Raw genomic sequence first — 26,528 nt, 5'->3', positions numbered from 1 at the left:
GGGGGGGGGGGAGGGGAGGGGAGGGGGGGGGGAGGGGAGGGGGAGGGGGGGGGGGGGAGGGGAGGGGGGGGGGGAGGGAGGGGAGGGGGGGGGGGAGGGGAGGGGAGGGGGGGGAGGGGAGGGGGGGGGAGGGGGGAGGGGAGTGGGGGGGGGAGGGGAGGGGGGGGGAGGGGGAGGGAGGGGGGGGGGGGAGGGGAGGGGGGGGGGGAGGGAGGGGGGGGGGGAGGGGAGGGGGGGGGGAGGGGGGGGGAGGGGAGGGGAGGGGGGGGGGGAACCGGGGAGGGGGGGGGGGGGAGTGAACCGGGGGAGGGGGGGGGGAGTGAACCGGGGGAGGGGGGGGGGGGATCGTGAACCGGGGAGGGGTGGGGGGGAGTGAACCGGGGATGGGGGGGGGGGAAGGAACGGGGGAGGGGGGGGGGCGTGAGGGGGGAGGCGGGGGGGGGAGGGAACGGGGAGGGGGGGGGTGAAGTGAACCGGGGGAGGGGGGGGGGGATGTGAAACCGGGGGAGGGGGGGGGAGTGAAACGGGAGAGGGGGGGGGAGTGAAACGGGGGAGGGGGGGGGGGGGGAGTGAACGGGGGAGGGGGGGGGAGTGAACCGGGGGAGGGGGGGGGGGAGTGAACCGGGGGAGGGGGGGGGGGTGAACGGGGGGGGGGGGGGGAGTGAACCGGGGGAGGGGGGGGGGAGTGAAACGGGGGGGGGGGGGGGGGGAGTGAACGGGGGAGGGGGGGGGGGGAGTGAAACCGGGGGAGGGGGGGGGGGGGAGTGAACCGGGGGAGGGAGGGAGTGAACCGGGGGAGGGAGGGAGTGAACCGGGAGAGAGTGAACCGGGGGAGAGGGAGTGAACCGGGAGAGTGTGAGAACCGGGAGGGAGAGTGAGAGAACCGGGAGGGAGAGGGAGTGAACCGGGAGAGGGAGAGAACCGGGAGAGGGAGTGAACCGGGAGAGGGAGAGAACTGGGAGGGAGAGTGAGAGAATCGGGAGAGGGAGTGAACTGGGGGAGGGAGTGAACTGGGGGAGGGAGGGAACCGGGGGAGGGAGGGAACTGGGGGAGGGAGGGAACCGGGGGAGGGAGAGAACCGGGGGAGGGAGAGAACCGGGAGGTGGAACAGTGGTTAGCACTGCTGCCTCACTGTGCCAGAGACCTGGGTTTAATTCCAGAGGTGGGTGACTGCCTGTGTGGGGGTTTGGACCTTCTCCCCGTGTGTGTGGGTGGGTTCCCCCCGGGTGCTCAGATTTCCTCCCACAGGCCAAAGATGTGCAGGTTAGGTGGATTGGCAATGCTGAATTACCGCTTCGTCTCCAAGGATGTGTTGGTTCAGTGGGGTCTCGGGTTTATGGAGATAGGGCGGGGAGTGCGCCAAGGTGGGATGCTCTTTCCGAGGGACGGTGATGGGCCGAATTGCCTCCTTCTGCCCTGCAGTAATTCTCGGTTTCTATGGAAAATTAAGTCAGTCAGTGGAATGTTAGTTTGCAGAAAGTGTGAGTTTGAGGGGCTGAATGGCAGTGTAATAACAAACAAGCTGCAGGCAATGGCTGCAAATTGAATATCTCATTGGGACAAACACACAGCTACAAAGGTGATTGGTTGAGCCCTGGGGCGCAGGGCCACTTGCACCCACACACACACAGTCCCCCCAACACGGGCTCTATCGGAGGTTTTGCTCCAAATGTGATGACAGTGAAATGGGGAATATTCCCATTGATTCTCAAAGCGGAATTGCTGCGCGGATCTGCGCATGCCCGGGGTAGCCCCGCCCCCTGCATGTCGTCATTGAGATTAAGCGCGCATGCGCAGCCCCGCCCTCACACACACTCCATTTGCTCAGTGAGTGGAGACGCTTTGTTCAAACTGAGTGAAATGTCAGCGCCCAGGTCAGCGAGGGAAACAGCGTTCTCATTGCAGCAGCTCATCCATTTGGGAGTTTGAGCAAAGAGGCTCAGAGATCATTACTGACTCGGGGGGAGTTCAGGGAGAATCGGGGGCTGTTTGCAAGAGGCGCAGCGGGAGCCCCATCTTGTTCCGGGACTTGGAGTGAGCGGGGGGAAGGGAGAGCTCTTTCTGGGCCTGGCTTATTGTCTGATTCTGGGGCAGGATTTGGACAGTATTTTCTATTTTTACTAATTATCAGTTGAAAGAATTGATTGATCTATCATTGGCCTCATCTGACCCTGATTTACAAGATATTTGTTTTCTTCCCCCTAGTTCAACTGATGAAGAGATGAGTTCCCAGAACAAGATGATGATTCTTCAGCAACATGAATGTGCAGCCGTCTCCTTCTAACTGACAGTAAGTACAATATTAATCCAACATTGCAGAGACACAGACACAACATCAGCTCCACCGTCACGGGGAACAGAAGCAGTCACACTCACATTGAGCTCAACTCCCAGATAAACATGTCCAATCCAACAGTGATACACGAGAGGGCAGGTGGGATAATTTTCCACAATTCACTCCTAGTCCATGAACTTTTTGAATACAGTGCAGAAAGAGGCCATTTGGCCCATCGAGTCTGCACCAACCCACTTAAGCCCTCACTTTCACCATAACCCAATAACCCCACCTAACATTTTTTGCTCACTAAGGGCAATTTATCATGGCCAATCCACCTGACCTTCATGACTTTGGACTGTGGGAGGAAACCCACGCAGATACGGGGAGAATGTGCAGACTCAACACAGACAGTGTCCCAGCGGGTAATCCAACCTGGGACCCTGGGGCTGTGAAGCCACAGTGCTATCCACTTGTGCTATCTTGCTGCCCTATCATGGAACTTCGAATCAATTTGTTTTGATAACAGCTTTTCATCTGTAAATTAATCAGGAAAGTATTAATTAGGCTATAGATTGAGCAATCAATGTGGAAGTATCCATTTGCACTGTTTTGAAACTTTGTTGGACTAAAATGTTTCAAAAGCACTTTAATCTCACAAGTTGTGAACCTTAGGCACATGTAAAAAGTCAGATAGTACAGCTGATTGAAAAATACATAATTAATAATTAACAGGCTGATGGGCCTGTTCTGTGCTGTACTGTTCTATGTTCTATGCTCTAATCCTAAATTTGTACTGAGACAAGTCCAAAATAAAATATTGGGGTAATGTCCAATTCACATAACAAGCATGTCTTTCGGGACTTCTGGGAGGAAACGGGAGCATGTGGAGGAAACCCATGGAGACACGGGGAAAATGTGCAGACTCTTCAGAGGCAGCGACCAAGTGGGAAACAAATCTTGGACCATGGCGCTGTGAACCTCTCCCCTGATATACACTATGCCCTGTTACAAACTGTTTTTTCACACTCCTCTGGTTTGCATGCTGACTTGGTTTCACACTCCCCTGGTTTGCATGCTGACTTGGTTTCACACTCCTCTGGTTTGCATGCTGACTTGGTTTCACACTCCCCTGGTTTGCATGCTGACTTGGTTTCACACTGCCCTGGTTTGCATGCTGACTTGGTTTCACACTGCCCTGGTTTGCATGCTGACTTGGTTTCACACTCCCCTGGTTTGCATGCTGACTTGGTTTCACACTCCCCTGGTTTGCATGCTGACTTGGTTTCACACTCCCCTGGTTTGCATGCTGACTTGGTTTCACACTCCCCTGGTTTGCATGCTGACTTGGTTTCACACTGCCCTGGTTTGCATGCTGACTTGGTTTCACACTCCCCTGGTTTGCATGCTGACTTGGTTTCACACTGCCCTGGTTTGCATGCTGACTTGGTTACACACTGCCCTGGTTTGCATGCTGACTTGGTTTCACACTGCCCTGGTTTGCATGCTGACTTGGTTTCACACTGCCCTGGTTTGCATGCTGACTTGGTTTCACACTGCCCTGGTTTGCATGCTGACTTGGTTTCACACTGCCCTGGTTTGCATGCTGACTTGGTTACGCACTCCCCTGGTTTGCATGCTGACTTGGTTTCACACTCCCCTCGTTTGAGCTCTCAACTGATGTACACACTCCCCAATTTGCACACGCTCTTATTGTGCATCTTTACCAGGTTCCATACACTCCCCTGGTTGAGATACCTCCCCTAATTTACACATTCCCCTAATTTGCTCTTTCCCCTGCTTCACACACTCCCCTGCATTACACAGACTCGCCTGCATTATACGCACTCCCCTGCTTTCTACACTCCCGTTTTCCACACTCCTCTGCTTCATACACTCCCCTGCATGATGCACTCCCCTGCGTGATGCACTCCCCTGCGTGATGCACTCCCCTGCGTGATGCACTCCCCTGCGTGATGCACTCCCCCTGCGTGATGCACCCCCCCTGCGTGATGCACCCCCCCCTGCGTGATACACCCCCCCCTGCGTGATGCACCCCCCCCTGCGTGATGCACCCCCCCCTGCGTGATGCACCCCGCCTGCGTGATGCACCCCCCCTGCGTGATGCACCCCCCCCCTGCGTGATGCACCCCCCCCTGCGTGATGCACCCCCCCCCTGCGTGATGCACCCCCCCCTGCGTGATGCACCCCCCCCTGCGTGATGCACCCCCCCTGCGTGATGCACCCCCCCCTGCGTGATGCACCCCCCCCTGCGTGATGCACCCCCCCTGCGTGATGCACCGCCCCTGCGTGATGCACCCCCCCCTGCGTGATGCACCCCCCCCTGCGTGATGCACCCCCCCTGCGTGATGCACCCCCCCCTGCGTGATGCACCCCCCCTGCGTGATGCACCCCCCCTGCGTGATGCACCCCCCCCTGCTTTATGCAGTCCCTTGGTTTACACATCCCCCTGCTGTATACACTCCCATGCTTCATCCATCCTGCTGCTTAATACACCCCCTGCTTTATACACTCCTCTGCTTGATACACTCCCCTGGTTTACATATCACCCTGCTCTATGCATTGACATGCTTGATACATCCCCCTGCTTCATAGGACCCCTCCTTTATGTACTCCCCTGGACTTTGTTTTCGGCCTGCATGGAGCTTATACTCTCCATGATCTCTCTCAGTTCCAGCAGTGCTCCCAGGCCCCGTTTCCTGTCCTCCTCCAGAACTGGCAAGTCCAGTCCATCGAGGAATATCTTCATCCACGAGTTTGCACTGAGTGCTGTATTTGGTGCATTTGAGTGCTATAGTGAGAGTTTGGTGATTGAGGGAGTATAAGGGTTCATTTTTATCTAAAGTCTAGTCTTTCTTTTATTTACTTAATTCACTTAAAAGGTGCTGTTTGGTTTAGAAGAAGGTGAATTTTCAATCAGCTTTAACAAGGTTCAACTTGTAGGTATTTGCAGCTGGAGCTTGTTAATTAGTTAATTGGATAAGGCCAGTTTTCAGAGGCTAGATTCACAGTATAAATAGGATCCAGCTACAGTGCAGACTTTGTTTGCACTGACTGCTGAACGTGGTGCATTTGAGTGCTGTAGTGAGAGTTTGGTGACTGAGGGAGTGCTGAATTTGGTGCATTTGAGTGCTGTAGTAAGAATTAGGTGAGGAGGGAGAAAGGTGTTCCTTTCATTTCATTTCTGCAAAGAACGAGAAGGGAGCCAGGAGTTCACAGAGTGCAGCTGACTGGGAGCAGAGTCAGAGGGTGGACGTCCAGTTGGTCCACAGGGCAGCTATATTCTGTAAAGTAAGAGGGGATGGAGGCTCGGGCAGTTGCATACTCCTCCTGTAGGATGTGGGTGGTGAGGGATACCACCGGTGTCCCCTCTGACTATACCTGCGGGAAGTGCACCCAACTCCAGCTCCTCGGAGACCGTGTTAGGGAACTAGAGCTGGAGCTGGATGAACTTCGGATCATCCAGGAGGCAGAGGGGGTAATATGCAGGTACAGGGAGGTAACTGCACCCAAGGTGCAGGACAAGAGTAGCTGGGTTACAGTCAGGGGAAGGAAAACAAATGGGCAGACAGTGCAGGGATCCCTCGTGGCCATTCCCATTCAAAACAAGTATACTATTTTGGATGCTGTTGGGGGGATGACCTACCGGGGGAAGGCCCTAGCGGCCAGGTCTCTCGCACTGAGTCTGGCTCTGGGGCTCAGAAGGGAAGTGGGGGGATAGAAAAGCAATAGTAATAGGGGATTGTACAAGCAGGACGGGTTGCATCTGAACTGGAGGAGCACCAATATCCTGGGGGGGTGGTTTGCTAGTACTCTTCGGGAGGGTTTAAACTAATTTGGCAGGGGAATGGGAAATGGATTTGTTATCCAGCAACTAAGGAAGCCGATATTCAGCTCACCAAAGCATGTAGTGACGCAGTGGGGAAGGTAACACTGACAAAGGAGAGTACTTGCAGGCACGGAGATGGGTTGAAGTGTGTATACTTCAACGCAAGAAGCATCAGGAATAAGTTGGGTGAACTTAAGGCATGGATCGGTACTTGGGACTAGGATGTGGTGGCCATCACGGAAACTTGGATAGAAAAGGGGCAGAAATGGTTGTTGGAGGTCCCTGGTTATAGATGTTTAAACAAGATTAGGGAGGATGGTAAAAGAGGTTGGGGGGGGGGGGTGGCATTCTTAATTAGAGATAGTACAACAGCTGCAGAAATGCAGTTCAAGTAGGATGTGCCTACTGAGGTAGTATGGGTTGAAGTCAGTGTTGCACGTTTTGCTATGGGTGTAAAACGCGTTTATTGGAGTGTATTAACTTGCCTCCGTTGAAGGCCGTGTGCTTAACACTACTAGGCTCTGTGTATGTATTTTTCAGCTCAGGAGTCGCCAGATGCCGTATAGACACCTCACAAATATTCCAAGGTCAGGTTCAAAATAATAAAACGATACACCGATTAGTAAGTTCCAAACGATCAATATTTATTATACAATTATAATAAATACGCATGCACACACTAAGGGACTAAGCTATGACTAAACTAAGCAATCAGAATACTTAACTAAACAGGAACAGGCAAGGTCAGGGAACGAGGCCTTCGTCCCGGTCTTGGTCTGCAACCTTCAGAAAGCGTGCTGGTCACTGGGGGTCTAGCGGGCTTGGTTCGCGTAGCGAGCGTCGTATTGGCACTTACGGTTCGGCGGCTGGTGCTCAACGGCTGGAGTCAGGATACAGGTTGGAGTTCTTGGTCAAAGCCGGAGCACGAAACAACAGACAGGACCATGTGTGGGGGTCTACTTTTATAGGGGTCCCCAATGTCCTTGCCTTTTCCTGGGCGGGCTTTACCTTCAGGTATCGATTGGATCGCTCCCAATCGATATCTTATGAATTCCTCCAATGTGAGGGTCTCTCTTGATGGCGGGGGCGGTTTCTATAGTGGATACTTCTGGTGCCGCTCTGTCTGGACATCCACTTAAAGTATCTTATTCAAACCCAAATGTTGCCATTGTGTGTGCCTAGATCTGGACTGCCTCATTAGTATGTAAAACGTTCTGCCATTATCACCTTTGGTTTGAGATCTTCCACCTGGCCAGAAACTAGTTTTGCTGCTTGCAAAATGCTAATGAGTTTTGCAGGCTGCAGCCTTGGCTAAACTGTTTTTCCCTGCAGTCTTAGCGATTCTCCATTTTGTTTAGTTCAGTGTCCATTTTAGGTGGCTACAGTGGCTACATTCCCTCCTTGTGATCCTCACAATCAAAATATTGTGAAGGATCACCTATGTACGTTGCCTCGAGTGCATCTGGGTTGCCTTCTTTGTGTTCCCTGACCTCGGTAAGCTCCTGAGCGTCTACTCTGTCCTTAAACTATGGGAAGAAAAATTTTTACCTGACATCTCTACTTGGCGCTATGTCAAAGGGGACATGCATTACCTCAAACCGGGAACCTCTACCTATCACAATTATCCTTATCTTACCTTAAACATTTCATTACAGACTAAACCTCATCCATTCATACCACATCACATAACATTTCCTGACTCGGCAGTCGAGTTCAGGACAATATAATACATGGGTATATTTTATTTTATTCACACAGTGCTTTATTCATCATGGGGCAAAGGGGATTGATGAAACCGAAAAATAGGGGATCGAACTCCATAGACGGTTGAGGGGCAGGAACGGGAGGCTCTCTTTTTCCATTTCCTCAACCTGAGGGTCTGTACGAGTATGACGAGGATCGCAATCACTAGCAGTGATTCAATCACGTATGACCCCTTACAAGGGTACATAAATTTAAGGTGAATGGTGGAAGATACAGGGGGGATGTCAGATGTAGGTTCTTTACCCAGAGAGTAGTGGGGGCATGGAATGCACTGCCTGTGGATGTAGTTGAATCGACAACATTAGGGACCTTCAAGCGGCTATTGATTATGTACATGGATAATGGTAGAAAAATGGAGTGTAGATTAATTTGTTCTTAAGGGCAGCACGGTAGCATTGTGGTGAGCACAATTGCTTCACAGCTCCAGGGTCCCAGGTTTGATTCCGCCTTGGGTCACTGTCTGTGCGGAGTCTGCACATCCTCCCCGTGTGTGCGTGGGTTTCCTCCGGGTGCTCCGGTTTTCTCCCACAGTCCAATGATGTGCAGGTTAGGTGGATTGGCCATGATAAATTGCCCTTGGTGTCCAAAACTGCCGTCAGTGTTGGGTGGGGTTACTGGGTTATGGGGATAGGGTTGAGGTGTTGGCCCCGGGTAGGGTGCTCTTTCCAAGAGCTGGTGCAGACTCGATGGGCCGAGTGGCCTCCTTCGGCACTGTAAATTCTATGATAATCTATGATTAATCTAGGACAAAGGTTCGGCACAACATCATGGGCCGAAGGGCCTGTTCTGTGCAGTATTTTTCGATGTTCGATGTTCCCCTGTTGGGGGATCTGAGGTGTGCAGTCCCCGGTAAAAGTCCTTAAAGGTCTTGTTAACCTTGTTTGGGTCTGTTTCTAGTGTGCCTCTGTTGTGCCAAATTTGCACAATCTTTCTGTTGGCTGCTCAGCTGGCCTTCTCTGCTGGTGTGCCAACAGGCGGCTGGCTTTGTCCCCGTGTTTGTATAGGGTTCCCCGTGCTTGGTGGAGTTGGTGCACCTCTTTACTCGTGGAGAGCAGGTCAAAGTCCATTTGTTGCTTTTCCCTCTCTGCCAAGAGCTCTATTGTTGGGGTGACTGCTGCCTAGCCACTCTCTCCTCTCTCCCTTTGTGCTTTAAAGGCAATAGTTTCCCCTCCAATCACGGACTTTAGCTCCTCCCAGACATGGAGGCTGAGACCTCCCCATTTTGGTTGTTTGTCGTATTCTCCGCTATGGCCTGTGATACCCTCTCGCTGAAAGCCATGTTGGCCAGTAGGGCAGCGTCCAACCTCTATGTGGGGCATTGGGTACTGCCCATCTCCAACCTCACATCCATATAATGTGGAGCATGGTCTGAGATTACGATTACGGAGACTCCGCCTTGACCAGCTCTGGGAGCACCGATTTTCCAACCAGAAAGAAGTGACTCCTCAAGTATATGTTGTGGACTGGTGAGAACAAGGAGAAATCCTGCTGCCCTGGGTGGGTGAACCTCCCACCGCCCCCATCTGCCCCATGAAGCGACCGGGTTCCTTCGCCATGTTCAAGGTCTTCCCCGTTCCAGGGTTTGAGCTGTCTGTCCATGTGTCCTGTACACAGTTAAAGTCTCTCCCCCCCCCCCCCCCCCCAAACCATGATAAGTCGGTGTGTCGCTATGTAGGGGATTTCCGACTTTGTCTCAGAACAGTACAGCACAGAACAGGCCCTTCGGCCCTCGATGTTGTGCCGAGCAATGATCACCCTACTCAACCCAACGTATCCACCCTATACCAGTAACAACCCCCCCCCCCCCCCTTATTTTTTTAGGACACTAAGGGCAATTTAAGGACACTAAGGGCAATTTAGCATAGCCAATCCACCTAACCCGCACATCTTTGGACTGTGGGAGGAAACCGGAGGAAACCCACGCACACACTGGGAGGACGTGCAGACTCCGCACAGACAGTGACCCAGCCGGGAATCGAACCTGGGACCCTGGAGCTGTGAAGCATTTGTGCTAACCACCATGCTACCGTGCTGCCCAAAATGTTGTTAACAAATATCTTGTTAACAAAAATCTTGTTAATGAATTTTGCGTTGTCCCAGTTGAGAGTGTTCACGTTGACAGTACTATCGGTGCGCCGTCCAACCATGACGTACCATCCCCCTGGGTCCATTACCGTCATCGTCTCCTTAAACATGTCACTCCCCCCCGGCCCTCGTCCCATGGCAGGAATGGTAAGTCTGTCCCACCCAGCCCTTCCTTAGCCACAGCCGGTCCTGCTCTCTCAGGTGTGTCTCTTGGAGGACGACTATGTCGGCTCTCATGTTTCTTCAGTGGGTAAAGACTCTGAATCTTTTCACTGGGCCTTTAAGTCCCTTGATATTCCAGGTTTCCAGGTCCCTTTTCCCATCACCTCCCCTTCCCGTCCCCCCGCTCCTATCTCCTTTCCCTTCCCCTCCCCCTCTGTTTCCTTTCCCCGAGCTATTTTTCCCCCATACTTCTCCATCCCTGCTGTTTGTTCCCACTCCCCCTGCCAGGCACTGCCCCCCCCCCCCCCCCCGTTGGAAGGCCACCGCGGCCTCTATCTGCTGCATGTTCCCGGCGTTAGCTCTCCTGCTAGTGTGGTGACCCTCCTCCCGGGAGTTACTGTCCCACTGTCCTTCCACCCAATCTCTGTGGTTTCTGTATGTTCTTTCCACATCATGCCCGATACTTGGTCCTCCGCCTTTTGCCCTTGTCTGCACGTATTGGGCCACCATCTTCCGCCTCTTCGTCAGTCAGTTGTGTTGTGGGGGGTGGAGGAGGGGTGAGGTTCTTTTCTCCCCCTCCCCCCTCCAATTGTTGGATTGCCAATGCGCTGCCGCTCTTCGCCTGGACCCCTCCCGCCTCTCCTGTGGTCACGGCCCCAGCCCGCAGTCTGTGACAAACGTATCTGCTTCAGCTGGGGCCTTAAAAACAATATTTTTTGCCCTGGTATGTGACCCAGGCCTGGCTGGATATAACATATAAGGATATATCTCCTGCTTTGAAGCACTCCCCTGGTTCACATTCACCACAAATTCTATAAACTCCTGGTTTTAACTCCCCAGGTTTTATCCATTTCAACAAATACACACACTCATATTGTGTAATTGTCGGGTTTTCACAATCCTCTCTTAAACATACTTATACACCTGGTTTTACACACACACACCTGGTATTACTGCCTCAAATTTTACATGTATTGTACAATCACTGGGTTTGCACACTGCCCGGCTTACACACTTCATAGGTTTTACACAACCCTGGTTCACAGACACCCAGCTTGCACAATCACATACTTTTTCACACTTTCCTTGTTAACACACTTGCACCCATGGCTTTGCACGATCCATTGGTTGTACACACATCACTGACTTTACACACTCCCAGTTTATGTAATAATATTACAGGACAGTGAGTGAACCAGGGGAGCGAGTAAAGCAGGGGAGCGAGCGAACCGGGGTAGTGTGTAAAACAGCACAGTATTTAATTCCCGGATATGCTAACAAATAGCCGTGTGTGTGAAGAACCAGAGTGTGTGAGCAGGGGTGTGTGTTAAACCAGGCAAATGTATAAACCAGTGGCTGTGGAAACCAGGAGAGTGAGAAAACTAGGAATGTGCTAAACCAGGAGTGTGTGCAAAATTAGGGCAGTGAGTAAAGCAGTTGATTGTATAAATCAAATTCACTTTGCAATTGGAAATGGGTGATAATGAAGTGAATCAGTGAAATGTTAGTTTTCAGAAAGTGTGAGTTTGAGGGGCTGAATGGCAGTGTAATAACAAACAAGCTGCAGGCAATGACTGCAAATTGAATATCTCATTGGGACAAACACACAGCTCCAAAGGTGATTGAATGATCCCTTGGGCGCAGGGCCACTTGCACCCACACACACACAGTTCCCCACCAACACGAGCTCTGTAGGAGATTTCGCTCTATATTTGATGACAGTGAAATGGGGAATATTCCCATTGATTCTCAATGCGGAATTGGTGCGGGGATCTGCGCATGTCCGGGGTAGCCCCACCCCTGCCGGTAGTCATTCTGCGATTGAGAGCGCATGCGCATCCCCTCCCCCACACTCTCCTTTTGCTCAGTGAGTGGAGACGCTTTGTTCAAACTGAGTGAAATGTCAGGGCCCAGGTCAGCGAGGAAACAGCGTTCTCATTGCAGCAGCTCATCCATTTGGGAGTGTGAGCAAAGAGGCTCAGAGATCATTACTGACTCGGGGGGAGTTCAGGGAGAATTGGGGGCTGTTTGCAAGAGGCGCAGCGGGAGCCCCATCTTGTTCCGGGACTTGGAGTGAGCGGGGGGGAAGGGAGAACTCTTTCTGGGCCTGGCTGATTCTGGGGCAGGATTTGGACAGTATTTTCTTTATTTTACTGATTAGAAATTGAAAGATTTGATTGATCTATCATTGGCCTCATCTGACCCTGATTTACAAGAGATACGTTTTCTTCCCCCTCGTTCAACAGATGAAGAGATGAGTTCCAAGATGATGATTCCTCAGCAACATGAATGTGCCGCCGTCGCCTTCTAACTGACAGTAAGGACAATATTAATCCAACATTGCAGAGACACAGACACAACATCAGCTCCACCATCACAGAGAACAGAAGCAGTCACACTTACATTCAGCTCAACTCCCAGATAAACATGTCCAATCCAACAGTCCTCATTATCCAATTGACGAAATTCAAGTAAATCTGGAACTCTGGAGAAAATGTAAATATTATTTGCAGATACACGAGAGGACAGGTGGGATAATTTTCCACAATTCACCCCTACTCTCTCATGGAATGTTGGATCAACTTGTTGCGACAACAGCATTTCATCTGTTAAGTAATCAGTATAGTATTAATTAGGCTATAGATTCAGCAATCAATGTGCAAGGATCCATTTGCACTATTTTGTAACTTTCTTCATTTTAAATATATCAGATGCAAAGCACTTGAATAAGGCTTTAACAGAAAAATGATACATTTAAATAGTTCTCGAAAAGGACAATTATCAGATTGTAAGGCCATCCTTTCATTTCACAAGTTGTGAACCTTTGGTACAAGTAAAAAGTTGGATAGTACAGATGATTGTAAAGTGCCAAATTAATCATAAACTTCTATCAAGACACCTCCCAAAACAAAATATTAAATTCCAATCCAAATATTGTGCACAATCTCAGATATAACAGTGCAGTACATGGAAATAGATGATTTGACATATCAATGTCATCAGTAAAAGTAATAATGGAAGATCAATACTGAACAGAATATTCACCATTAACTCACAAAACAGATATTGACAAGTGCAGAAAGTACAATAAAATCACGCACTTCAGAGAGGTGAACAGATAGATTAAATGCAGAATCCCATAACAGAGATAGACAGCTTAGAAAGCAAGCACACAGAACAGAGGCAGAGAGTTACAGAATCAAACTGATTTTTCTCGAACTCTTGACCCATAACAGATACAGACAGCTACAGTGGAAAACACACTCTCAAACATTCAGACACCAACAACTGCACAGGAGACAGTAAAATATGACATATATCATATACAGACAGTGAGGGTAAAACAGACTTACACATTCTCTCTCACAGTATACAGTAAATATACATTATCTATCACAGAGAGACAGTGAGGGTAAAATATACTCACATTTTACATGCACGTGCTCACTCACAAGTAACTTAGTAGGAAGCACTGAATATGCATTTTATGTCACAGAGTATAAGGGTGACACACACACTCACTCTCACAGCAATAACTGAGTATTGAGCAGTAAATTATATGTCCTACATAGCACAGAGAAACAGTGAGGTTTATACACACTCACTCACACTCTGTCTCACATACACCCTCTCACAGAAACCCAAGCACTGTCTCTCCCACACACACTCACAAATCAATAACTGAGCAGTAATCAATAAAATATTAATTATATATCAGAGAGAGACTGTGAGGTTAATACGCACTCACTCTCTCATACACTCTCCCTCTCTCTCACACACACCAGTCACTGAGCAGTAATCAATTAAATATGGTAGATATACCAGAGATACAGTGAGGGTAAAACATGCACTCACTCTCTCACTCACACTCTCTCACTCAGACAGTCACACAGCAGTAACTGAGCAGTAAGCTGTAAAATGTGTTATACATCATAGAGAGACAAGTGAGGGTAAAGCACACACTCACGCCGTCTCTCAAACACTGTCTCACATTTTACTGAGAAATAAGCAGTAAAATATTTGTTATATATCGCAGAGAAACAGTGAGGGTAAAATATGCGCAAACACACAGACACACACTCTGTCTCTCACACACTCTCTCATAGAAACCCGACATTGCAGAAGGAGGCCATTCAACCCATCGAGTCTGCATTGACCCTCTGAATGAGCATGCTACCTAAGACCAATCTCCCACCTTCTCCTTGTAACCCCACCAAGGGATAGTTGAGCATATCAATTCCTCCATTTTTTGGACTGTGGGAGGAAACTGGAGCACCTGAAGGAAACCCAAACAGACGCGGGAAGAATGTCCAAACTCCGCACAGACAGTCGCCTGAGGTCGGAATCAAACCCGGGTCTCTGGCGCTGTGCCACCCTGCTGCTAACACACACTCACGCTCTCTCAAACACACTCATGCTCTCTCACACACTCGGGCTCTCTCTCACACACTCGGGCTCTCTCTCACACACTCGGGCTCTCTCTCACACACTCGGGCTCTCTCTCACACACTCGGGCTCTCTCTCACACACTCGGGCTCTCTCTCACACACTCGGGCTCTCTCTCACACACTCGGGCTCTCTCTCACACACTCGGGCTCTCTCTCACACACTCGGGCTCTCTCTCACACACTCGGGCTCTCTCTCACACACTCGGGCTCTCTCTCACACACTCGGGCTCTCTCTCACACACTCGGGCTCTCTCTCACACACTCGGGCTCTCTCTCACACACTCGGGCTCTCTCTCACACACTCGGGCTCTCTCTCACACACTCGGGCTCTCTCTCACACACTCGGGCTCTCTCTCACACACTCGGGCTCTCTCTCACACACTCGGGCTCCCTCTCACACACTCGGGCTCTCTCTCACACACTCGGGCTCTCTCTCACACACTCGGGCTCTCTCTCACACACTCGGGCTCTCTCTCACACACTCGGGCTCTCTCTCACACACTCGGGCTCTCTCTCACACACTCGGGCTCTCTCTCACACACTCTGGCTCTCTCTCACACACTCGGGCTCTCTCTCACACACTCGGGCTCTCTCTCACACACTCGGGCTCTCTCTCACACACTCGGGCTCTCTCTCACACACTCGGGCTCTCTCTCACACACTCGGGCTCTCTCTCACACACTCGGGCTCTCTCTCACACACTCGGGCTCTCTCTCACACACTCGGGCTCTCTCTCACACACTCGGGCTCTCTCTCACACACTCGGGCTCTCTCACACACACTCGGGCTCTCTCACACACACTCGGGCTCTCTCACACACACTCGGGCTCTCTCACACACACTCGGGCTCTCTCACACACACTCGGGCTCTCTCACACACACTCGGGCTCTCTCACACACACTCGGGCTCTCTCACACACACTCGGGCTCTCTCACACACACTCGGGCTCTCTCACACACACTCGGGCTCTCTCACACACACTCGGGCTCTCTCACACACACTCGGGCTCTCTCACACACACTCGGGCTCTCTCACACACACTCGGGCTCTCTCACACACACTCGGGCTCTCTCACACACACTCGGGCTCTCTCACACACACTCGGGCTCTCTCACACACACTCGGGCTCTCTCACACACACTCGGGCTCTCTCACACACACTCGGGCTCTCTCACACACACTCGGGCTCTCTCACACACACTCGGGCTCTCTCACACACACTCGGGCTCTCTCACACACACTCGGGCTCTCTCACACACACTCGGGCTCTCTCACACACACTCGGGCTCTCTCACACGCACACTCGGGCTCTCTCACACGCACACTCGGGCTCTCTCACACGCACACTCGGGCTCTCTCACACGCACACTCGGGCTCTCTCACACGCACACTCGGGCTCTCTCACACGCACACTCGGGCTCTCTCACACGCACACTCGGGCTCTCTCACACGCACACTCGGGCTCTCTCACACGCACACTCGGGCTCTCTCACACGCACACTCGGGCTCTCTCACACGCACACTCGGGCTCTCTCACACGCACACTCGGGCTCTCTCACACGCACACTCGGGCTCTCTCACACGCACACTCGGGCTCTCTCACACGCACACTCGGGCTCTCTCACACGCACACTCGGGCTCTCTCACACGCACACTCGGGCTCTCTCTCACGCACACTCGGGCTCTCTCTCACGCACACTCGGGCTCTCTCACACGCACACTCGGGCTCTCTCACACGCACACTCGGGCTCTCTCACACGCACACTCGGGCTCTCTCACACGCACACTCGGGCTCTCTCACACGCACACTCGGGCTCTCTCACACGCACACTCGGGCTCTCTCACACGCACACTCGGGCTCTCTCACACGCACACTCGGGCTCTCTCACACGCACACTCGGGCTCTCTCACACACACACTCGGGCTCTCTCACACACACACTCGGGCTCTCTCACACACACACTCGGGCTCTCTCACACACACACTCGGGCTCTCTCACACACACACTCGGGCTCTCTCACACACACACTCGGGCTCTCTCACACGCACACTCGGGCTCTCTCACACGCACACTCGGGCTCTCTCACACGCACACTCGGGCTCTCTCACACGCACACTCGGGCTCTCTCTCACACGCACACTCGGGCTCTCTCTCACACACACTCAGGCTCTCTCTCTCACACACTCAGGCTCTCTCTCACACGCACACACTCAGGCTCTCTCTCACACGCACACACTCAGGCTCTCTCTCTCACACACTCAGGCTCTCTCTCTCACACACTCAGGCTCTCTCTCTCACACACTCAGGCTCTCTCTCTCACACACTCAGGCTCTCTCTCTCACACACTCAGGCTCTTTTCATTTTCATTAACGAAGCTGGGCAAGTGGTTGAAGTATCGTTGGGGGAGCATTTTGCAGACAGTGATCATAATTCATTAAGTACAAGATGGTTCTGAAAAAGGAGATGGGTGGGCCTGAGATCAAAGTTCTCAACTGGAGGAAGGCTGATTTTAATACGATCAGATATGATTTGGCCAGAGTGGATAGGGAGTAGACACCTTTAGATAAATCTGTGACAGAACAGTGGGACACATTCAACAAGGAACTAGGGAGAGTACAGGCTCAACATGTTCCAATCAAGAAAAGGGTGGGATCAACAAATCCAGTCAACCATGGATATTGAGGGATATACAGCGTTAGATAAGTAGAAAAGGGGAGGCTTGTGGGAGATATCGAGGATTCAAAAGAGGAGAAGCACGACAGGTATACAGAATGTGCCAGAGGGAACTTAAAACAGAAATGCAGAGAGCAAAAAGGGGATATGAAAGGATACAGGCGGGTAAAATGAATTTGTTTTACAAATACATTCAGGGTAAAATAATAATTCGGGACAGAGTAGGGCCCATGACAGAGCACAGTGGAAACTTATGTGTGGAACCAGAGTGTTTCGAAATTAGTATTTTGTGTCAGTGTTCACTATGGAGGTTTGTCCTCTAACTCGCCATGCTTAATCTTCAAATGGCTTTGACATTTTGAAGGTTTTAAACTTTAATTTGCCAGTAATTCCCTGCGTGTAACACCCATGAACCTTGAATCCTGATTGCAGTGGCACAATTTATAAACACACCCCTCAAATGTGCTGCTTTGTTCCTGTTTTCAGCTTCTTCATGGGTTGTTCACCAGAGGCCCTGGAGTTCACACCAGCACTGCTGGCAGCAGCAAAATGGAGGAATCTGTCACGCACGCAGAACACGTGACGTCAGCGTGCGGGGCGCGGGACGTGTGACCTGCTCTCTGCCACCACTTCCAGTGGGAGGTCTCCAGAATATTCTGAAACAAACTGGCCTGGGACAGCGCACTGACATCAGGAGGAGCCAGTCCCCCTTGCTGGGCTCTGGGACAGCGCGCTGACATCAGGAGGAGCCAGTCCACCTTGCTGGGCTCTGGGACAGCGCGCTGACATCAGGAGGAGCCAGTCCCCCTTGCTGGGCTCTGGGCCTGTGCACTGACATCAGGAGGAGCCAGTCCCCCTTGCTGGGCTCTGGGACAGCGCGCTGACATCAGGAGTGGCCAGTCCCCCTTGCTCGGCTCTGGGCCTGTGCACTACATGACAAGGCCGGAATGCGGGGAATGGCTCAAATTTCACACGGCCATCATGATCGGCATTTGTAAACACTTGTCGTGACCATTGGCCATTCCTCCCGCGATCTGGATCACCGTCATCCTCCTGAAACCTTGACGAGATCCACCCACCGGTCACGACCCTGAGCTTGAAAACCCCGGGCCGATGGTACCCTTGTCTCTATTAGCCAAGGCACAGAGTTTAAGAAAAGGCAAGTTATGCTGGAACTGAGTAAAACATTGGTTAGGCCGCACAGAGTAATACTCACACGAACAGTGTATCAGAGAGTGAGTAACTCCCACACTCACAATGTATCAGAGAGTGAGTAAATCACACACACACTGTATCAGAGAGTGAGTAAATCCCACACTCTCACACTGTATCAGAGACTGAGTACATCTCACACTCACACTGTATCAGAGAGTGAGTAAATCCCACACTCACACACACTGTATCAGAGAGTGAGTAAATCCCACACACACTGTATCAGAGAGTGAGTAAATCCCACACTCTCACACTGTATCAGAGAGTGAGTAAATCCCACACTCTCACACTGTATCAGAGAGTGAGTAAATCCCACACACACACTGTATCAGAGAGTGAGTAAATCCCACACTCACACACTGTATCAGAGAGTGAGTAAATCCCACACTCACACTGTGTCAGAGAGTGAGTAAATCCCACACACACTGTATCAGATAGTGAGTAAATCCCACACTCACACACTGTGTCGGAGAGTGAGTAAATCCCACACACACACACTGTATCAGAGTGAGTAAATCCCACACACACTGTATCAGATAGTGAGTAAATCCCACACTCACACACTGTGTCAGAGAGTGAGTAAATCCCACACTGTATCAGAGAGTGAGTAAATACCACACTCAAACTGCATCAAAGAGTGAGTAAATCCCACACTCACACACTGCATTAGAGAGTGAGTACATCCCACACTAACACACTGTATCAGAGTGAGTAAATCCCACACTGTATGAGAGTGAGTAAATCACACACTTTATCAAAGAGAGAGTAAATCCCACACTCACACACTGTATCAGAGAGTGAGTATATCCCACACTCACACACTGTATCAGAGAGTGAGTAAATCCCACACATACACACTGTATCAGAGAGTGAGTAATTCCCACACACACTGTGTCAGAGAGAGAGTAAATCCCACACTCACACACTGTATCAGAGAGTGAGTAAATCCCACACTCACACACTGTATCAGGGAGTGATTAAATCCCACACTCACACACTGTATCAGAGAGTGAGTAAATCCCACATTCACACACTGTATCAGAGAGTGAGTAAGTCCCACACTCACACACTTAATCAGAGAGTGAGTAAATCCACACATACACACACTGTATCAGAGAGTGAGTAAATCCCACATTCACACTGTATCAGAGTGAGTAAATCCTACACACACTGTATCAGAGAGTGAGTAAATCCCACATTCTCACACTGTATCAGGGAGTGAGTAAATCCCACATTCACACACTGTATCAGAGAGTGAGTAAATCCCACACACTCACACTGAATCAGAGTGAGTAAATCCCACACTCACACACTGAATCAGAGAGTGAGTAAATCCCACACTCACACACTGTATCAGAGAGTGAGTAAATCCCACACTCACACACTGTATCAGAGAGTGAGTAAATCCCACACTGTATCAGAGAGTGATGTAGAAATGCCGGCATTGGACTGGGGTGAGCACAGTAAGAAGTTTTACAATACCAGGTTAAAGTCCAACAGGTTTATTTCAAACACGAGCTTTCGGAGCACTGCTCCTTCCTCAGGTGAATCGAGAGGTATGTGAATCATACATCCCGTAACTCTCCATTCACCTGAGGAAGGAGCAGTGCTCCGAAAGCTTGTGTTTGAAACAAACCTGTTGAACTTTAACCTGGTGTTGTAAGATTTCTTCCTGTGTATCAGAGAGTGAGTAAATCCCACAGTCACACACTGTATCAGAGTCAGTAAATCCCACACTCACACTGTATAAAGAGAGTGAGTTAATCCCACACTCACACTGTATCAGAGAGTGAGTAAATCCCACACTCACACTGTATCAGAATCAGTAAATACCACACTCACACACTGTATAAGAGAGTGAGTAAATACCACACTTACACACTGTATCAGAGAGTGAGTAAATCCCACACACGCACTGTATCAGTGAGTGAGTAAATCCCACACTCACACTGTATCAGAGAGTGAGTAAATCCCACACTCACACTGTATCAGACAGTGAGTAAATCCCACACTCACACACTGTATCAGACAGTGAGTAAATCCCACACACACACTGTATCAGTGAGTGAGTAAATCCCACACTCAAACACTGTATCAGAGAGAGAGTAAATCCCACACTCACACTGTATCAGACAGTGAGTAAATCCCACACTCACGGACTATATCAGAGAGTGAGTTAATCCCACAATGACACGCTGTATCAGAGAGTGAGTAAATCCCACACTCACACACTGTATCGGAGAGTGAGTAAATCCCATACTCACACACTGTATGAGAGAGTGAGTAAATTCTACACTCACAAAATGTATCAGAGTATGTAAATCCCACACTCACACCCTGTATGAGAGAGTGAGTAAATCCCACACACACACAATGTATCAGAGTATGTAAATCCCACACTCTCACACTGTATCAGAGAGTGAGTAAATCCCACACACAGACAATGTATCAGAGTATGTAAATCCCACGCACACATTTATCAGAAAGTGCATCCACACTCAGACACTCTATCAGAGTAAATACCACACTCCGTGTCAGACATTGTTTAAATCCCACACTCACACACTTCATCAGAGAGTGAGTAAATCTTACATTCAGACTGTATTAGAGAGTGAGTAAATCTTACATTCAGACTGTATTAGAGAGTGAGTAAATCTCACACTCACACATATTTCAAGACACTCCCAGTTCCTGAAGGAATCCCGCACAGTCCCTCTGTGGTGAAGGGTCCCTCTCACCGACAGCCTGGTGACATTTCCCGGTGAATCTTTACCGACTGACAAACTGGGACTGGAGACATTCTTTCTGAAATTTATTTCCCGTTTGTCGTAAGGAGGTTTCTGATTGGTGGAAAATCTTAAATCTGATTGGTCTGGTCACATATCCAATCAAATAAACAGAACATAACTGGCTGTCCTCATTTTCACATTGTCCAATCACAATCATTCCTTTCCCCATTCCTCATTAGCATAGATGTGAGTCTCTGTCTATTTAATCAGCGCTCGGAAGGGGTTTGCTTTATTTCTGGGTGAAACTGAAGATGGCTGACGAGAAGAAACCAACATCGAAACCAGCTGCCAAGAAGGGAGCCAAGAAAGTCATTAAGAAACCGGCAGTAAAGGGCGGCAAGAAGCGGCGAAGGTCGAGGAAGGAGAGTTACTCCATCTACATCTACAAAGTGATGAAGCAGGTTCACCCCGACACCGGCATCTCCTCCAAGGCCATGAGCATCATGAACTCGTTCGTCAACGATATTTTCGAGCGTATCGCGGGTGAGGCTTCCCGCCTGGCCCATTACAACAAGCGCAGCACCATCAGCTCCCGGGAGATCCAGACCGCCGTGCGCCTGCTGCTGCCCGGGGAACTGGCCAAGCACGCCGTGTCGGAAGGGACAAAGGCGGTCACCAAGTACACCAGCTCCAAGTAAAACTGCACAATGGACTGAAAACCACCCCAAACACAACGGCTCTTTTAAGAGCCACCCACAATCTCTATGAAAAAAGCTGCACCATCTTTTCCCGCATTGACTTCATGAGAAATCTCTTTGTGGAGGATAGAGATTTGTCCCGTTCCAGAATGTTGTGAATGTGGCTTCATATCCGCCCGTCACAGACAGTTTCACACAGAAGAGACACTCAAACTGAATTGAGAGCGGATTTTAAACCCAGTCTGGTATTAGCGATGGACAATGAGGAGAAACACAATTTCAGGAGGGAATTTTTTAAATTTAATGATAAATATATTCAGAGTTTAACAGCAGGTGAGTTGAATTGAGGAGGAAATTATTATTTTGTTTCTCTCGGGTGACCTGGTTCCCGCTCCCGGAACAGAGTAAAGGCGGGAATGAAGAGGTTATTTTCGGGCTGATGTGTTTATTCCGCAGTTTTCCCAGGGGACGGAATCAGCGAGATTTGAGCACACACGGGACCTGTGTCCATTGCAGCGCTTTAAGATCTGCCTCTCCCCGGCCCTCCCTATTCTCCGGACACAAAGCTGCCTGTTCCACCGGCGGGATAGAGTCGGGGATTCTCTCCACACTTCCCAGTGTAACATTCCCGGCCGCTTTCAGGAGAGAGGCTCAGAAATCAGCCCTTTCTCTCTGTCCCTGTGTAGCCTGTGTGAAGGAGTTGGTTGGTAATCTCTATGTTTCTGCTTTTGCAGTCAGCTGAGATTGGCTCCGTTTTAAATTGCTGAACGGGGTCTTATTACCGCCGGTTACAGATAAGAGACTGACAAATTCAAACTTCCTAAAATAGAGCCAGGATTCTGGGAGGGAAAATCCAATAAACAGATCACAAAGTGTGAGATTCAAATAGTTTACTCAACATTGAACCGTTCCGTTATTTGGGATTTTCTTTAACCGAAATTGGCGGGAGTTTCGTATTTGAAAATGTCAGCCAATCAAAACCTCCAGATTCTTCTCCCTAACCTGTGATTGGTTAATTGTTGACTGCCCTTAAGTTTTTAAATATAATTTGTTTCCACAGACAAATACCAGAATATTCTGAACATGAATAAATGTAACGTCTGCTCCACACAAGTTACAGGGAAGAGTGTCGCCAGCTCCTCACACACAGTCCGGACATTGTCACTGACAGAGCACAGAGACACAGACAGGCCATCAGTTCCACAGTCTCAGGCAGCAGAAATAGTTCCAGAGACACATTTTCAACCCATCAATCAAACAACAGGAGAGACAGACGCTGTGTCCATGTCAGCCTAACTCAATACCGCTGACAGGAGGCCCCATAAATCCCACTGCAAATTCTCACCCACTCTCATCCTCACTGTATCAGTTCCACAATGGAAATAATCAATATCAGAGAAAACTGGTTTCCGGTTAAGAATTACACAATTAACCTTAATAATGTACTCTGAGATTCGAGTTAAATACGAGTCACATCACTCACATCAGGGATGGCTGTACTAATCCCCAGAGTGTGTCCTCACAAATACATTAGATGCAAATCCAAATATCAGGTGCATTCTCAGTTTGAGATATGCTGAATGTGACAAAGATACAAATTCTGATTCTCAATCAAAACTCACCTAATTTATGAAAATAAAAGACACAATATAATTTCGATGACTTGAGAACTGAGCTGTAACTTGCAAACTATTGCAAAATCCTCACTCACTCAGTTCCAGATGGAAGATACTGCAGCAATTCCAGACTGTGGTCCATTTTACATTCATGTCAGAATTCTGACTCAGAATCAGTCTGAGTGTCACAGATCAAATCAATGTGAGCATCTTGAGTTAAACTTCCAGAGCAATCCAGTATCAGATTGTAGGTTACATTATCTTTCACAATTATGTTTGATATTAAATGCCGGTCCAAAGCTATCACACATTGTTTGCTTAAAACCTCCCACAGCAATGGTCTCTTTCTGTGCTGGAGATTTACGTGAAATGAATGCAAACTTATAAACTGTCCCTGAGATTGAAAGGTCACATCCTGAATCGCATCCTCACATTGAGCCACAGAGCCTGACAAGTACAGGATAATTCGCAAACAGTTGTTGAGAGTAAGATCCATCCTCACACTAGAAATGGTTAAAAGACTCTCAGAGTGGAAACAATAATGATATGCAAGTGAAATGAAAATCGCTTATTGTCACGAGTCGGCTTCAAAGAAGTTACTGTGACAAGCACCTAGTCGCCACATTCCGGCGCCTGTTTGGGGAGGCTGGTATGGGAACCGTGCTGCTGGCCTGCCTTGGTCTGCTTAAAGGCCAGCGATTTAGCCCAGTGTGCTAAACCAGCTCCTAAATGGAAAGATTGGAAGACTGATGGAAGACTGCTCGAACACACACAGGTATACACACACACAGATATACACACGTATACACTCAGATACACACACAGTATACAGGCCCTCACACATTATATTCACAGAGTTACACACACACGTACACTTAAACATACACACACAGGTATACACACAGGTGTATATATATACACGTGTACACACAGTACACAGAGCCACACACATTTAGAACATAGAACAGTACAGCACAGAACAGGCCCTTCGGCCCTCGATGTTGTGCCGAGCAATGATCACCCTACTCAACCCCACGTATCCACCCTATACCCGTAACCCAACAACACCCCCCCCCCCCACCTTAGCCTTACTTTTTAAGGACACTGCGGGCAATTTAGCATGGCCAATCCACCTAACCCGCACATCTTTGGACATTATACTCACACAGTTGTACACACCCGCACACACAGGTATATACACACAGGCACATAAACATTCACTCATATTCTCAAATACACACACATATATAGAAACACATATGTGCACACACACAGATATACACAGAGACACTTACATTGCATCAGAGAAATAATTTATCCAGCTACAGTGAAGTAACAGCGATATATTTCCAAAACAGGGTGTTGAGTGGCTGGAGGAGAGCCTCCAGGTCGTGGTGTCGCTGTGTGTCGGCCGCCCTTGTCCCTCTCTAGATGGTGGTGGATGTGGGTTTGGAAGGTGTTGCCAAAGGAGCCTTGGTGACTTCCTGCAGTGAATCCTGTAGCTGGTATACACGCTGCCAATCTGCATCAGTGGTGGAGCGAGTGAGGGTTTACAGATGGGATGCCGATCAAGCGGGATGTCTTGTCCTAGATGGTGTCAAACTTATTCAGTGTTGTTGAAATTGCAAATATTAAAGGAAATGAAAATTATTCCATTACATTTCTGATTTATGCCGTGTCGACGGGGTTTGGGGAGCCAGGGAGTGAGTGACTCCCCACAGGAGTACGAGTCTTTGACCTGCCTTGCAGCTACAGTATTTATATGAAAATGAAAATCACTTATTGTCATGAGCTAGTCACCACATTCGGGCGCCTGTTTGGGGAGGCTGTCACGGGAATTGAACCGCGCTGCTGGCTTGCCTTGGTCTGCTTTCAAAGCCAGCGATTAGCCCTGTGAGCTAAACAGCCCCTACCAGTTCAGTTGGTTCATGAACAGTTCAGTTGCTGGCCAATGCCAATCAGTAAGATGTTGGTAGTAGGGTTTCAGTGATGGTAATTCCGGTGAATGTCAAGGGGTGATCGTTATATTCTCACTTATTATGAAAGATGAAAATATGAAAATCGGTTATTGTCGCAAGTATTGTCGCAAAATAAGTTACTGTGAAAAGCCCCTAGTCGCCACATTCCGGCACCTGTTCGAGAGGCTGGCACGGGAGTGATCTTTTCTGGAAATTTTCAGCCCAAACCTGGATAGTGTCCAGGATTGCTGCATTTGGATATGGACTGTTTCATTAACAGAGGAGTTGTGAATGGTGCTGAACATTGTTAAATCACGGAAAGCCTGAGATTGTGGGTGTTTGCAACATTTACAGCGTGTGTCCCTGTGTGAGTACATGCCATTTCAGACATTGATTGCACATATTAAGTGTTTGCTGGAAGGGGGAAGCTGAGTTTTAAAAAAAAGCCGCGTCCTGTAAAGAAATGTCAGATCAGACAAACTTGTGGCGAGCAGCTGAATATTTATTTTTACTTTAACGGAAAGTGTTTCGTTTTACTGTACCGGATATTAAGAAAAGTAACTAGCAGAGAATGGTTTCGATCCATCGACCCAGCACGCTTCCGCTGCGCCACTCTGCTCCTTGTTATTATTGTGTTGTAGCGACACAATTCTTCACTTCCGCAGCGTTGTTCATCAGGAGCACATGTGCTCGACAGCGCACCCTGGCGGCACAATTCCACTGTGTCACTCACCAACAATGGAACACACACAGCAGCAGGACACTGTCAGCTTACACAGGGTAACACACACGCAAAGGAGAATCGACTGTCTGATCATATATAGAAAGTGTTCCCTCCTAAAATCTACCCTGTTTCCTCTTGTGTAACTGTGTTCTCTGCATCTTCGCTCTGTTATTGAAAGGTTTTCCCTGAGGTTTATTAAACTGCTTTCCGATATTTAAGTATATTCTCTCGCGCTGAAGTGTGATTTCTACCGTGGGACCGAGATCTCTACTGTGTAACTGCTCTCTGCTGTGGAATATGATCTCTGCTGTGAACTGGGCACTCCGCTGGGA

The 26,528-nt window shown here is 49.5% G+C and overlaps 1 protein-coding gene and 1 long non-coding RNA gene across 4 annotated transcripts; both read left to right on the top strand.

Moving 5' to 3' along the window:
• The first annotated feature begins 1,798 nt into the window (after window positions 1-1,798).
• LOC119957774 lies at window positions 1,799-25,164 on the top strand. 3 transcript variants are annotated; one of them, XR_005458926.1, is made up of 4 exons: window positions 1,799-1,874; window positions 2,206-2,290; window positions 12,383-12,453; window positions 24,873-25,164. It is a non-coding gene; the product is annotated as an uncharacterized LOC119957774 (long non-coding RNA). The 3 variants fall into 3 exon arrangements; XR_005458925.1 differs by lacking the exon at window positions 1,799-1,874 and having other exon boundaries at window positions 1,898-2,290; XR_005458927.1 differs by lacking the exons at window positions 1,799-1,874; window positions 24,873-25,164 and adding an exon at window positions 17,746-18,589 and having other exon boundaries at window positions 1,898-2,290.
• Window positions 20,517-22,326, top strand: LOC119957743 (late histone H2B.L4-like). Its single transcript, XM_038785829.1, has one exon. It carries the CDS (start codon window positions 21,512-21,514, stop codon window positions 21,896-21,898), a length of 387 nt encoding a protein of 128 aa, XP_038641757.1. The 5' UTR covers window positions 20,517-21,511; the 3' UTR covers window positions 21,899-22,326.
• Window positions 25,165-26,528: the final 1,364 nt, after the last annotated feature.

The sequence above is a fragment of the Scyliorhinus canicula genome, chromosome 27 (assembly GCF_902713615.1).
Source record: "Scyliorhinus canicula chromosome 27, sScyCan1.1, whole genome shotgun sequence".
In the NCBI taxonomy this organism is placed as follows: Eukaryota; Metazoa; Chordata; class Chondrichthyes; order Carcharhiniformes; family Scyliorhinidae; genus Scyliorhinus; species Scyliorhinus canicula.
The sequence above is the reverse complement of the archived record's forward strand: the minus strand, read 5'-3'. Positions and strand labels throughout refer to the sequence as shown.

What these genes read in the sequence shown, in the direction of transcription:
- LOC119957743 (XM_038785829.1), top strand. Translation starts at nt 21,512, where the DNA reads ATGGCTGACGAGAAGAAACCAACATCGAAACCAGCTGCCAAGAAGGGA.